The following is a 14,632-nucleotide window of genomic DNA, read 5'->3' as shown; positions in this document are numbered from 1 at the left end:
CCTCTTACGAGCCCATGGGGTTGTTGTGGTTTTCAGTCCGAAAACTGCTTTGATATAGCTCTCCGTTTTACTCTATCCTGTGCAAGCGTCTTCATCTCCGTATAACTGCTACAGCCTACTTGTCCTGTCAACAAATCTCCATCTACGTACCTACTCCGCAAGTCACTGTATGGTGCGTGGCGGAGGGTAACCTGTACCAGTATAGGCTTTTTCTTTTCTGTTCTACCCGCAAATAGTGCGAGAAAAAATGCTGTCAATATGCCTCTTTACGAGCTCTAATGTCTTCAATCTTATATTCGTGGTGCTTACCCAAAATACACGTTGGTGGTAATAGGATCACCCACAAATGCCAGTTCTCTAAATTTTTTCAATAGTGTTTCTCAAAAGGAACCTCGTCTTCCCTCCACTTATTCCCATTTGAGTTGCTGAAGCATTTTCGTAATCCTTGCGTCTTACCGGTAACAAACCTAGCAGCCCGCCTCTTTGATGTGTTCCTCTAATCCGACCTGGTGCAGATCCAAAACACTCGATCCCTTCTTTTAGTCAGGTTGTCCCACAAATTTCTTTTCTCCCCATTTCCTCATTAGTTAAGCGTCTTACCCGTGTAATTGTCAGCATTCTTGCGTAGCTTCACATTCCAGAGGCCTCTATTCTCTTCTTGTCTAAAATGGTAATCGTTCATGTTCCGCTTTCATACATGGCTACATTCCACACAAATACCTCCAGAAAAGACTGCTTAACACTTAAAACTACATTCGGTGTTAAAATATTTCTTTTCTTCACGAACGCTTTTCATGCCATTGCCAGTGTTCGTTTTACATCCTCCTACTTCGGCCATCAGCAGTTACTTTGCTGCCCAAATAGCAAAACCCATCCACCACTTGAAGCGTGTGTTTCCTAATCAAATTCCCTCAGCATCACGTGATTTAATTCGACTACATTCCATTATCCTCGTTTTCCTTGTTCCTTGTTTGTCCTCCTTTCAAAACATTATCCATTTCGTTCAAGTCCTCTTCTGTCTCTGACGGAATTGCAATGTCATCGACAAACCTAGAAGTTTTTGTTTCTTCTCACTGAACTTTGATTCCTTCTCCAAGCACTTCTTTGGTTTCCTTTGCTGCTTGCTCAGTGTGCAAATTGAATAACATCGAAGATATGCTACAACCTTGTCTCACTCCCTTCTCAACCACTGCTTCCTTTTCATACCCCTCGACTCTTATAACTCCCATCAGGTTTCTGTACATGTTGTAAATAGCTTTCGGTCCCAGCATTTTACCTCTGCTTCCTTCATTATTTCAAAGAGGGTATTCCAATCAACATTGTCAAAAGTTTTCTCTATGTCGACAAATGGTATAAAATGAGGTTTGCCCTTAGGGCCAGTGACTGGATGGATATACTTTGCTAAGGAGGGCGCAGCACGTTATTTTGAATGGAGTGTCATAGACAAATGTAGATGTAATTCCGGATTTACCCGGCACAAGTGTATTACGTCCCTTGATATTCATGCTATATATATTAATGACTTTGCGAAAAATGTTAAGAGCAGCCTAAGGTTTTCCGCAGGTGACGGAGATATGTATTATTTTATGTACAGATATTCAATGGGACCTTGATAATATTTGAAAGTGGTGCAAGGTTTGACAACTTGCTTTAAATTATCAGGTCTCTAAAACTGTTCACAAGACGAAAGCTCTTAGTATCTTATGACTCTAATAATTACGAGTCACGATAGGAGTCTTTAACGTGATATAAATACCTGGGTGTAACAATTCCTGGGGATATGACATGAAACGATCACATAGGTTCAGTTGTGGGTAGAGCAAGAGTCAGACTTCGGTTTATTGGTAAAATACTATCGAAATGCAATCAGTATACAGAGGGGATTGCTTAAAAATCGTTCTTGCTACCCGTTCTACAATATAGCTGAAGTGTGTGGGACCTGTACCAGATAGCACTCACGGATATTGGACGTATACAGAGAAGAGCAGCGCGAATGGTCCCTGGTTTGTTTGAGTTGCGTCAGAGTGCCACAGACGTGTTGAAGGAATCGAACTGGCAGGATCTTCAAGGTAAACGTAACCTATCCCGATAAAGCCTGTGTAGAAAGGTCAGGTCAGTTACGGTACACTCAGAGGATTTTCTTACCGCGCTCCATACGTGAATGGAAGGGGAAAAAGCCCTGATAACTGATGCAGTACCCTCTAGTATGCACTTCACAGTGATCTGCAGAATATGGACGTAGATGTAGTTGATATAAATTTCATTTGTAATCGATTGGTCCAGAGCTGCAGGGCCACGACATCGTATTTCTGAGGTGTTACGAAATGGTTGAATAACAAATGAAAACTTTACGTTATGTTTATTGATTATTATCAGCACAAAGAAAAACAATGCTGTTCCACCTTAGTATAGCCGTCGTAAGTGATTCCTACCTCTTGAGAATCAGACATGCACAGAGTCATCTCAGCTGTCACTCCGAACTAACGTAACTCACTGAAAATCTCTGTCAGAAGTGTCCACTTTCTGATGAGATAGCTTCTTTTATTATGGGTGCTCATGATTACCATTTATACAGTTTCAAAAGTTATCGGAAGTATGATTCCGTGGATTAAAACAGAATTTGGGAATCGGCATAAACTTCAGATTTTGTTCGTCCGAAAATATAGTTTAAAATATATTGATTTAACCAGGCTGACATGCAAGAGAAAAATTTCTGCGAGATGGGTCGCACACTGTTTGACTGCTGAAGGGAAGCAGAAACACCTGGACTCTGTAACCTTGCTCTAACAACGATTCGACTGTGAAGGTCAAGGATTCTTGTGTTGAATTGTCGTTACTGATGAAACGTAAATTAGAGACTTAGAACTAGAGTTAATAACACAGTCAAATGAGTTTAGAGTTTCAGTTTATTCACGCCCAAAAAAATTTCGGGGCTGAAGCAAATGAAGACTTCTGCGTATGATCACCAAGGAATCATCATGACAGAAAAAATTCCGCGTGGTACAATTGTCACAGCTGGGTATTATCGTAACTTCATACGAAAGCTGCGCAGAAAAATGCACAAACTCGACCTCAGATGCTCCAGGCTGGGCCATTTATTCTCTACGACAGTGTTCGCCTGCATACCGGAGGTGTTGTAACCCAAAAACTGCGCGAATACTTACGGTAAGTATTGCTGCATGCTCCTTAGAGCCCGGACATGGGTACACCAGACTTCGCCTTGTTCCCAGAGTTGAAAAAAAAAACTCTATATGGTTGTCGGTATCCTTCTGATGATGAACTTCCTACTACTATTACTAGAGACATTCGACAAATGAATAGCTGCGCTATCCTGGACGGAATAATAGATGTTAGGGAACGTTGAGATTCACTAACAGAGAAACAGTAAGACTGCAATGAAGGACTGTAAGGAGATACCGGGAAAAAAAGGAAAGACAAAAAAATTAATGTGCATTATTTACGAAATGTCCCTCTTAAGTACGTTGGTAAGTGGATTGGAATCAGCCTTTGATTTTAAAAAGAAAAGAGAATTCAGTAGAATTAAATTACATATGTAATGGAGGATAGGATACCTCTATTTTTGCTAATACATTTTTCTTTTGTTTTACAGAAAAAACAGTGGATGGATGAAAATAACGCCTTTCTAATGCACCACCCTATATATAGGTAAGGCATTAGTATGCTCTGTACGAAATTTATTTCCTTATGTCTTCAATGTTCTTTCTTATTTGTTGTTACTTCTTATTAGTGTAACGAGTAATGAATGACAAAGCAATTAGAAAACTAAAAGCTATATGTAAAATTACGAATTCACTCCTGTTCCTTAGAAGTTTTGTTTTGCTTCTGCCAGCTATATATAATTTTAAAGTATCTGGATTCTTCCGATTTGAGAGGACTGGAAAAACAGTGCAAACTGTGAGGTAAGCTGTATGTACTGCAGGTACTCAGACACATGCTGAAAATGACACATCGATTACTCTCCTGAGTCGTGCACGGACAATCTGCTAGAAACGCGATATTCACGTGACAATGTCTTATTTTTGAAATTCAGGATAATGTTTTATCTGCAAGGAGACAATTCCAAGTTTTCTATTTTCGTTCGTTGCCTGTCAAATAAGAAAACTAACATCAGCCATTTTTTTGTTTTTTTTTTTATTGTCATGATTGATATTTTGGAAGATTTTGCCTCGTTTTTGAGTGCTTTAATGAGAAAAACAAAAGTAAAACTGAATTTTAATGTGCCGTCGACGTAGGGATGAAAGAAAAGAAAAATTCGGGTGCTAAGTCAGACGATGACGAGTTCATTAAGCCTAATACATACACGTTGACGTGATCTGCGTCTAGGCAGAAAGTATTACACAAAGAAAAGTTAAAGATCAATTAATTAGGTAATTTTATATGAGAAAAAATAAAGAAGAGCCAGGAATTTAAACAAACTGTGTCCAGGACTGTAGACAATAATGTCAATTGTTGCACCATCGTTACGGTCAAAAGAAGTAAATGTTTGTAGGTTGCATGGACCGATGTAATCAACAAAATATCTGGAAAATTAATAATAGTAAATAATAATGAAATCCGTCTTGAAGTCACATCGTCATCATGAAGATTTTATTAGTTATGTAATAACCTTGACTGAGATATCAACACGACACAAACTCGTATCCGGAGAGATTTTCTTAGTTTCAGTTGCGATATTGTGATAAAAAGATGTACATAATTACCGACGAACGTATAAGGATCTAACATTCTAAATGTGCTGTGAACCAAAAGTAATGTTTTGATGTACGTATAACGAAAAAAAACAGTATTGTATGACACACGAAATTAGCACGCTTGTTTTTACGGTATTAAACGTTTATTATTATCCCGTAAATATAAATTATACTGCAAAGTAGGAGAAAATTGCATTGAATTTTCCAGAAAAAGAAATTTAAAAATTTGAGAGCAGAAGATGTCTTACACATTATCTCGTTCAGACTAAATGGGTAGTCCGACAGAGATATCATGCTATAATGGTTGACAAAACATACCAAATCAAAAATCATCACGTTTCTGTATGTCCATCTTCTCAGAGACGGTTGCGGGACTCGGCTGTTCGATACCGAAAGTCAAATTAAACACCTTTCAGCCGTCTAGTTTCTGAATTCATTGTCAATCTTGTCATTTAATGTGGGCCAGGGTTGTGATATGGGTTGCTTCTTAATTTTTTGGGTTTCTAAAACGTCTTGTTCGAATATGTAACACCATTCACTTTATTTTCGTGTTATCAGTTCTGAGGCCTGTTTTCTGAAGGTGGTGAGTATTGGTTATTTATTATTTTTATGTGGATTCTCCTCTCACTTCTTGGTAAAGCAGTGTCATATTTTACGTTGAAAAACAAAAACAAAAAACAAAAAAACGAAACTGTGCGCTTCCGTCCTAATAAGATTTATTTCGAACCGACTTCGAGGCTCAGTTTAGTCCATATGATTATAATCATCTGCACAAACTTGCACCACAAAATAATTGTAAGATAATGATGGATGCTGAAGAAATAAATTTTGTGCCACGGCCGGGACTCGAACGCGAGTCTTCTTGCTTTGTAGGCAGAAATGCTGAACATTACTTCACCGCAGCACTATGGTGAACAGTCCTTCAGTACTGGCAGAAGTAAAGCTGTGAGGATGGGACGTCAGTCGTGCTTGGATAGCTCAGATGGTCGAGCACTTGCTCGCGAAAGGCAAAGGTCCTGAGTTCGAGTCTCGGTCCGGCACACAGTTTTATCTGCCAGGAAGTTTCAGTCCTTCACAAGCTACCCATGTCGGGTGCCCACCCCAGCACAAACTTCAGTTCGTATCTTCAGCTTGTTTTCCCCCTGGAGTGTCACTATTGCCAGTGCTCTCCGGCACTGGAATAGCACTCCAACGTTGGACGTAATCACAGGTGATCTTACAATTAATCTTTTAATTGATTTATTCAGCTTCCATCATTATCGTAGAGAAAGATGAGACTTAAATGTCTCTGGGAAAGTTTACAAGATCTAGAAGATCATTATAATTGTCATTACGTCTATATCTTTCCTCCTCCAAAGAACCTTTAATATTACATTCATACAATTTGTTTATTTTAATATTGTGTGTTTTTGTTATCGTATACACTGTGCTTGATACTTTCCACCTTGTTAATTGAAATTTAACATTCTAACTGAACATGTGCATGACACCAGTGATGAGAGCTCGTTTCACATTTCCCACTTAATTTCATGAACAACGATTCTGTGTATGTGTTGTTAGCTTTTTTGTTCCTAACGTCTGGCTTCCTAGACATGTTTCTTGTGAACACTAGGTAGTTACAATATCCTTTCTTCCAGGAGTGCTAATTCTGCTAGGTTCGCAGAAGAGCTTATGTGAAGCTTGGAAGGTAGGACACGAGGTACTGGCGGAACTGAGGTTGTGAGGACGGGTTGTGAGTCGTGCTTGGTAGCTCAGGTGGTACAGCACCTGCCCGCAAAAGGCAAAGGTCCCGAGTTCGAGTCTCGCTCCGGCACACAGTTTTAATCTGCCAGGAAGTTTCATCCCTTGGAATGCTTTTCGTGAATAGCAGCAGAAGAGGTCGAGTCACCAAACTGACATAAATTTTTAGTCTGAGAGCGTGGATAACCACGAGAGTGCTGCTGCTTTCAGACGAAATCGCACCCCAGACCATAATTCCAGGTGTAGGTCCAATGTGCCTATCACGCAAACAGGTTGGTCGCATGCCCTTCTAACCAACACACGGCCACCACTGCCACCGAGATAGAACCAGCTTTCATCAAAAAACACAACAGACCTCCACCGTGCCCTCCACTTATCTCTCTCTTGACACCACTGAAGTCGCAAATGGCGGTGGTTTGGGGTTAGTGAAATGCACGCTACAGGGCGTCTAGTTCGGAGCTGTCCTTGACGTGACCGATTTGAAGCAGTCCGTTGTACTTGGTATGAACCGTTCCTCAAATAGCTGCTGCAGGTGCAGTACTATGGGCCAGAACCATACTTCTCTTACGGTAGTGCCATGTGGCGCCCGCAGCTCGGCTTTCTTGCGACGATACATTCCCGTGACCATCGCTGCCTGTAATCACGTACAGTGGCTACATCCCTGCCACATCTTTCTGAAACGTTGCAGAAGGAACATTCAATTTTTCTTAGCCCTATCACACAACCTCGTTCAAACTCAGTGAGGTATTGGTAAAGGCCTCTTTGTCGCCTTAAAGGGATCATCAACTCACCTCGTCCACCCTCAAACGTAACTAACGTTCACGACCGTTATAGCGTATCCGTAAGACAAACTTGATCTGCATACTCTTAGTGGCGCTAATAGATCCACTTTTATGCGACTGGTGCAAAATTTGAATAGACGTAATCTTTTAGATGCTGGAACACTTCTGTCAACTTTCGTTTGTGTCGTACAACTATTTTTTGCTGTTGCGATCATTTCTTTCCAGTAGTGTATTTCTTGGCGAAATAAACATTAGTAGAACAGAACCACAATCTTTTTCTGATTTCAACCTCAAGAAAGTTATTGTTTGGCTTGAAACGGAAAGTTGCCGGCCGGTGGGGCCGAGCGGTTCTAGGCGCTTGAGTCTGGAAGCGCGCGACCGCTACGGTCGCCGGTTCGAATCCTGCCTCAGACATGGATGTGTGTGATGTCCTTAGGTCAGTTAGGTTTAAGTAGTTCTGAGTTCTTGAGGACTGATGACCTCAGATGTTAAGTCCCATAGTGCTCAGAGCCATTTGATTTTTAAACGGAAAGTTGCAGTATTCTTTGTATCTTCCCAAATTATCTGTTTCGAAAACTAATGCGTTTACAGGAGCTATTTCTGAGTGGTCCCCAACCATGGTGTTATGAGCAGTATAATCGGTGGGTCGACGGTTGTAATCTACATTTTCAAGATTTGAAAATTAGAAATACACAAAATTTAAGTGAGGTTACTACGGAGATAAGTGACAGGCTTGTACTTAAAGCGTCGTTACCGAACTACACCACTGTTCTCAGCTTCACCTACAAAAATCGTCACTGCTGTGTACAGTACGTCTTTCTGAGTCGCACACGTAACGAAAGGGCCGCCATCGCATTGTTCTGTTACTCTCCGGCAAACGAGCTCGACAGCGACTAGGCGGGTGCTTTTGATCCCCACTTGCAGCCTGCAGCTTTCTGCTGCCTCTGGCTAGACAGCACGTATTGCATGAAAGGAGCCCGTCCAGCGGAAGGCAAAGCGGACAGCGAACTTCACACAGTATGCAGCTCCGCTGTCGTAGTATTATCAATGAATAGCGCAATCAGCGGAGGTGGCATGTCACAGATTGTTATGAAGCTGCTGCGAAAGTAGTACGTACGAAATACTCCACAGTACGACGCACAGCTCCTGAGGGTAGCATGAGTATGAGCAACACGTTTTTATTACGCGGGTAGAGAAAGTTTTTAAAACGTGAGTAGAGAACGCATGAATGGTGTAGTGGCGTGGCAAGACAGCCAAGCCACTCGGAGGTAGCCGAAAGGCACGCGTTAAGCTCACGCAGATTGGCGTGAGGTCTGGAACAAGGTAAAGTAATTATCCTATAAAGAAAAGAACGTAGTTCTTGGAATACTTAACTTTAATCCACAATTGGAGAACATCGCTCTTGTTTAGACATTATTACACTGAATATAAACTGGTAATGGCGCCTTGCTAGGTCGTAGCAAATGACGTAGCTGAAGGCTAAGCTAACTATCGTCTCGGCAAATGAGAGCGTACTGGTCAGTGTAGCTTCGCTAGCAAAGTCGGCTGTACAACTGGGGCGAGTGCTAGTACGTCTCTCTAGACCTGCCGTGTGGTGGCGCTCGGTCTGCAATCACTGACAGTGGCGACACGCGGGTCCGACGTATACTAGCGGACCGCGGCCGATTTAAAGGCTACCATCTAGCAAGTGTGGTGTCTGGCGGTGACACCACAAATGGCGTCGATCATATATGAGCTACACCGTAAGAAATTAACATGTAAGTGAACATGGGTTAGAGTGAAACGAACAATATCGATTTACTGTGAGATCCACTTTTATTTATTACAATAACACTGTAACTTATAGAATAAATAGATACTTGTTAGAACATTGTAGAACACAACTTTCAGAGCTGGGAAGCTTTTCTACTATCCATAATTATAATTTGACTCAATCTTACATTTACTTTGCCACATGTATGGGGTACACTGAAGCAGTTGAAGGGACACAGCGATACAAATATTCCTAATATTTCAACTTGCATCATTTATCGAGTTTTATGCAAATGCACATTAGCATAATTATTATTTGGCATTAAAGCTTAAGAAAACTACACTCTGTAAACCCTGACAAAACTCTACCATCTGGTGAGCAAGATGTACGAGACAGGCGAAATACCCTCAGACTTCAAGAAGAATATAATAACTCCAATCCCAAAGAAAGCAGGTGCTGACAGATGTGAAAATTACCGAACAATCAGTTTAATAAGTCACGGATGCAAAATACCAACGCGTATTCTCTACAGACGAATGGAAAAACTAGCAGAAGCTGACCTCGGGGAAGATCAGTTTGGATTCCGTAGAAATGTTGGAACACGTGAGGCAACACTGACCCTACGACTTATCTTAGAAGCTAGATTAAGGAAAGGCAAACCTACGTCTCTAGCATTTGTACACTTAGAGAAAGTTTTGACAATGTTGACTGGAATACTCTCTTTCAAATTCTGAAGGTGGCAGGGGTAAAATACAGGGAGCGAAAGGCTATTTACAATTTGTACAGAAACCAGATGGCAGTTATAAGAGTCGAGGGGCACGAAAGGGAAGCAGTGGTAGGGAAGGGAGTGAGACAGGGTTGTAGCCTATCCCCGATGTTATTCAATCTGTATATTGAGCAAGCAGTGAAGGAAACAAAAGAAAAATTCGGAGTAGGTATTAAAATCCATGGAGAAGAAATAAAAACTTTGAGGTTCGCCGATGACATTGTAATTCTGTCAGAGACAGCAAAGGACTTGGAAGAGTAGTTGAACGGAATGGACAGTGTCATGAAGGAGGGTATAAGATGAACGTCAACAAAAGCAAAACGAGGATAATGGAATGTAGTAGAATTAAGTCGGGCGTGTCTGAGGGAATTAGATTAGGAAATGAGACACTTAAAGTAGTAAAGGATTTTTGCTATTTGGGGAGCAAAATAACTGATGATGGTCGAAGTAGAGAGGATATCAAATGTAGACTGGCAATGGCAAGGAAAGCGTTTCTGAAGAAGAGAAATTTGTTAACATCGAGTATTGATTTAAGTGTCAGGAAGTCGTTTTTGAAAGTATTTGTATGGAGCGTAGCCATGTATGGAAGTGAAACATGGACGATAACTAGTTTGGACAAGAAGAGAAAAGAAGCTTTCGAAATGTGGTGCTACAGAAGAATGCTGAAGATTAGATGTGTAGATTATATAACTAATGAGGAGGTATTGAATGGGATTGGGGAGAAGTTTGTGGCACAACTTAACTAGAAGAAGGGATCGGTTGGTAGGACATGTTTTGAGGCATCAAGAGATCATCAATTTAGTATTGGAGGGCAGCGTGGAGGATAAAATTCGTAGAGGGAGACCAAGAGATGAATACACTAAACAGATTCAGAAGGATGTAGGTTGCAGTAGGTACTGGGAGATGAAGAAGCTTGCACAGGATAGAGTAGCATGGCGAGCTGCATGAAACCAGTCTCAGGACTGAAGACCACAACAACAACAACAACAACAACCCTGAAATGGTATGGACTACTCAGGCTTTTAATATAAAAAAATGGAATGATTAATAAGTGTAGAACAAAAATGTCCGGCTACCAAATAAATAAAAAAACTTTCATATCCTTCAGACGTATCCACTGCATGCAGATAGATTCACTATTTTCTCTCGGAAACTGATTGAGACGCACGTGCGAGCTCTGACATATCCATTCTTGTCCGGTTTGAAACTGGTTGTCCTTGACACGACTCTCAGTGGGCCAAGTCGCTTCAGAACCTAGACAGAATAGAAAAGAAAAATGTGCGTTCCGGTTGCAGTACAGCGAAATACTGTGTAGATTCCACTGGTATACAGTCACCCACGCTGCGGTGTCATTCTTGTCTCAAGTCGATGTGATACGGGCCGTGACGGTTGAAGGTAAACAGTGAATCCGACAATACATTCTTCAGATATTGTTTCTGTGGCCTGTTTAGTATACGACAGCGATCCTGCCTTGTTGTCAGGATAACATAAAATGGATGGGATTCCAGAAGGACTGTTTGTGACTTTTTAACCTGTATAATTACGTGTGTCGACTTAAGACTAAACTACTACCAATATTATCCGAAATCTTTGGCTATAAAATTCCCTCTGCGTGGCTCTACTTTAGGAACAGTCTGTCCTACTACATTAGTAGCACAGTTAATGAGTTCGAAGGTATTTGCGTGCACATATTTGCACGTTTTTAGTGGGTGGCCATTTTTCTTCCGTGCCGCAGCGCTCACGGTAAAAATTGGTCCCTCATTGTTGCAATTATCTCATAAACTGTTATCAGCTCAAAGTCGTTTTTAGGGTTTTCTGTAAAAATATTGAAGAGTTATTCGGAATTGTGATCACAGGTTTTTTCGCAAATTGGCAAATATTTTTTACAAGATTAAAATTTCCCCTAGTAACATTTTTTTCGCGAAATGCTGCACAACTATTCAAATTTTTTTCGGAGGACTCTGTAACTAAAACATTTCTATCAAGAACGTCGAAAAAAATTATGTCTCTCGAAATTCGGGTGCCAGTTTCACCGTACTCACACTATTCTGCAGTGATACCCGATGCTGACATCTGTTCACAGCGTTTGAATACACGTAGATGCCTAAACCGAAGCTGCTCCGTTGCCGATTGTTAGGCTGTGTGATGATGCACATGAAGCTCGGAATAAGGAATTGCTGTCTTTTGCAACTGCAATAAAAGTCTTATTAACATCGGATGCTTTTCTCCTTCTTTTAAAGCATCTTCAATGGTCACTGTAACATGATGGTTCCTTCTCTCACAATTTTGTTTGTTATTGATCGTTAAAAATTCGGATGCTTCAGTTATTACTATAAACAGTCTTTATTCTTCTTGTCACGATATTTTTTCTTCGTCTTCCATGTGTATGTGTTGAGTTTTTGCACACAGAACTTTCACTGAACTTAATACAGTATATTCGCATTTCTGTGTAGGGAAGTATAGCTCTCATCTCGCCATTTCGCGTGTTTTGTTTTGCTATTGCGGGATGTGTTCGTCTTTTGTTTTGGTTGTGCCAGGAGCGTCTGCTATCGCCCTTTGAGTGTTTATATTTTCCGACTAGGGAGAGAGAGAGAGAGAGAGAGAGAGAGACAGACAGACAGACAGAGGGGGGGGGGGGGGGGGGGAGCGCGATTGAGAGAGAGAGAGAGAGAGAGAGAGAGAGTGTGTGTGTGTGTGTGTGTGTGTGTCAAACAAAACTGTAAGAAAAAAAACCAAATTGTTACAATGACCACTGAAGATGCTTTAAAAAAAAGGGAAACGTCTTTGATCTTAATAAGACTTTTATTACAGTTGCAAAATACAGCAAGAAACCTACACAACATGTGCATGCGCAACTGCGGAAAAAGGAGGCCGAGAAACAAAGAAGACAACTTGTTATAACCGTTTGTTCGTCGCCACATGTGCACTGCATCTACTGGTTTTATATATATTCTGCAGATGTTTTCTTCTTCCAATTTATTTTACAATTGAAACTCCTGTTATTCAGTTTCTATTTCTGTTATTGAGACTGATCTGTGATTTCTTTTAGGAGAACATTCTCGTTTCCAGTATTTGAATCAATCAGTCTTTATATCTTGAGAACATCAACAGGTAGCAAGAGCCTTTTTCTGCCCACTGCAAATATTTACACATATTGCTCATATGAACTGTTCAGCACAGTGTTCAGAGGAAACTAACAAATTACGTCTTGGCATGTGTGCCTATTTAGGTGCGTAACTGTACATTAATGAAGGTATTCAAAAGATGTCCGTAAAAAATACTCGGTGTGGATTATGACAAGCCGCGGAATTTATTTAAAGCAAAGAACGAGCACCCTCACCTGCCGCCAAGATCGCCACCACAGTGTTTTGTGTTGATGGTCGAGTTTGAGGTAGGGTAATCGAATCCTGATCGTGGAAGAAATTTTCATCTCCAGCGTTTGGCCGGCTTGGGAGATGGGACCTGAAGATCAATGTGACCCGTCAAATGTCTCATGACTATACTGCATACAGTAGCCACATGATGTAGTTACACATTTTATACTCCCAAAATGGCAACGACGAACCACCTATATCAAGACCTGCCAAGCAGAGCATTGCGAGTTCACGCTTCTCTCCCCAAATCTTATTCGCGGACTGTACAAATTACTGTTGTTCTTAAAGCCTGTATTGGTAGGTCGACAGCGATAGTTTCTTTAGACATTAGTCCTTAACAGATTAATAGTCTGTCTCATATAGGAACTCGAACACAATCCCTCATTTAGTAACTCTCTTCCCAAATTAGTTATAGCAACACACTTCAGAACAGGATTCCTAGCTCCAGTCCATCATAACTTCTCTCCTGCATTCCAGACACACCGATTATGTTGCAGAGCAAATAAGGAATCCTTGGTATGCATGCGTTTAAACCGAATTTCAATGGAGTAACTGAATTTGTAGATCCGTATCTATGTCCACCGTATGTCGAAAAGAGTGAGTTTCGTATGCTCCATAAACTTTCTTCATAATAGTGCTTCGTTGACGGAAGTCGTATTCTACAGACGATGGTGTAGAGATCCTGACGATATTCCCCAGTTAAGGAAAGATCGTCTTCTTCTGAGAGCGTCCCATCTATTGCAGTGAGCTGCTATGACCTTATTAAACGGCATTCGACGTGGCTGCTTCTTCTCTCCGCAGTTATCTCGTGCCGGCACTCGTAAAACTCTGCCCGCTTTTATAAGCCAGCCTTCTCAAAACTCTTACAACCCTCGACGCATGAGCCTTAAACTTTCGACAGTTAATACATTTTAAGGTTTCACTCTCTCATTTTTTTTACACGGTACCACCACAAAAACACGGAATTCAGTAAGAGTAGTGTGATAGCCGTATATGAAAGAACGTTTCTGTTGATGTGATACCATCATGAGATCATCAGAACCAGTTACGAGTTGAATGATTAAGGGGATTAGGGCGACCTTCAGCGAAGCAATATAGCGTTTCTCTCAGAACTTTCTGACTGTAACATAAACCTCTTACAATTGAGCTGTTTCGCTAGTGCCGTACAATAACATAAAGGAGTGATCAAAGTGAAAGAGTTTCTTATTACAGCTCAAAGTGTTTCCTGGTACACTGTCCATTTTGACAAAGAAATGAGAGAGTTGCCGTAGTTTACAACAAAAATGAATTTTTCAGGCAGCCGACAAATTTTTATATTATTTGTCACCGATATACGTTTCTCCTTCGTAACAAGGCATCGTTAGCGGGTGTCTAGAATATTGCCTGAGTCTTCGGTTGCCACTTGTTGGTTATAGATTTAGAAACTGTTCCTGAATTTTTACAATGAAATTGAAAGGTGCTTGCAGCAAAGCTTCTCAGAACGCTCAAAAGACATTTTTCTCGTA

At 40.9% G+C, this 14,632-nt stretch overlaps 1 protein-coding gene across 1 annotated transcript in view; it reads left to right on the top strand.

Moving 5' to 3' along the window:
• The window catches only part of LOC126482058 (carboxyl-terminal PDZ ligand of neuronal nitric oxide synthase protein), a 948,220-nt gene that overhangs the window by 647,453 nt on the left and 286,135 nt on the right, over positions 1-14,632 (top strand). Inside the window, exon 4 of the mRNA XM_050106034.1 lies at positions 3,611-3,666. Within this exon, the coding sequence (XP_049961991.1) occupies positions 3,611-3,666 (56 nt within the window). The remainder of the gene's footprint in view (positions 1-3,610; positions 3,667-14,632) is intronic.

This window comes from Schistocerca serialis, chromosome 5 (assembly GCF_023864345.2).
Source record: "Schistocerca serialis cubense isolate TAMUIC-IGC-003099 chromosome 5, iqSchSeri2.2, whole genome shotgun sequence".
Classification (NCBI taxonomy): domain Eukaryota; kingdom Metazoa; phylum Arthropoda; class Insecta; order Orthoptera; family Acrididae; genus Schistocerca; species Schistocerca serialis.
Note: the sequence above shows the minus strand (reverse complement) of the source record. Positions and strands in the feature narration are given on the sequence as shown.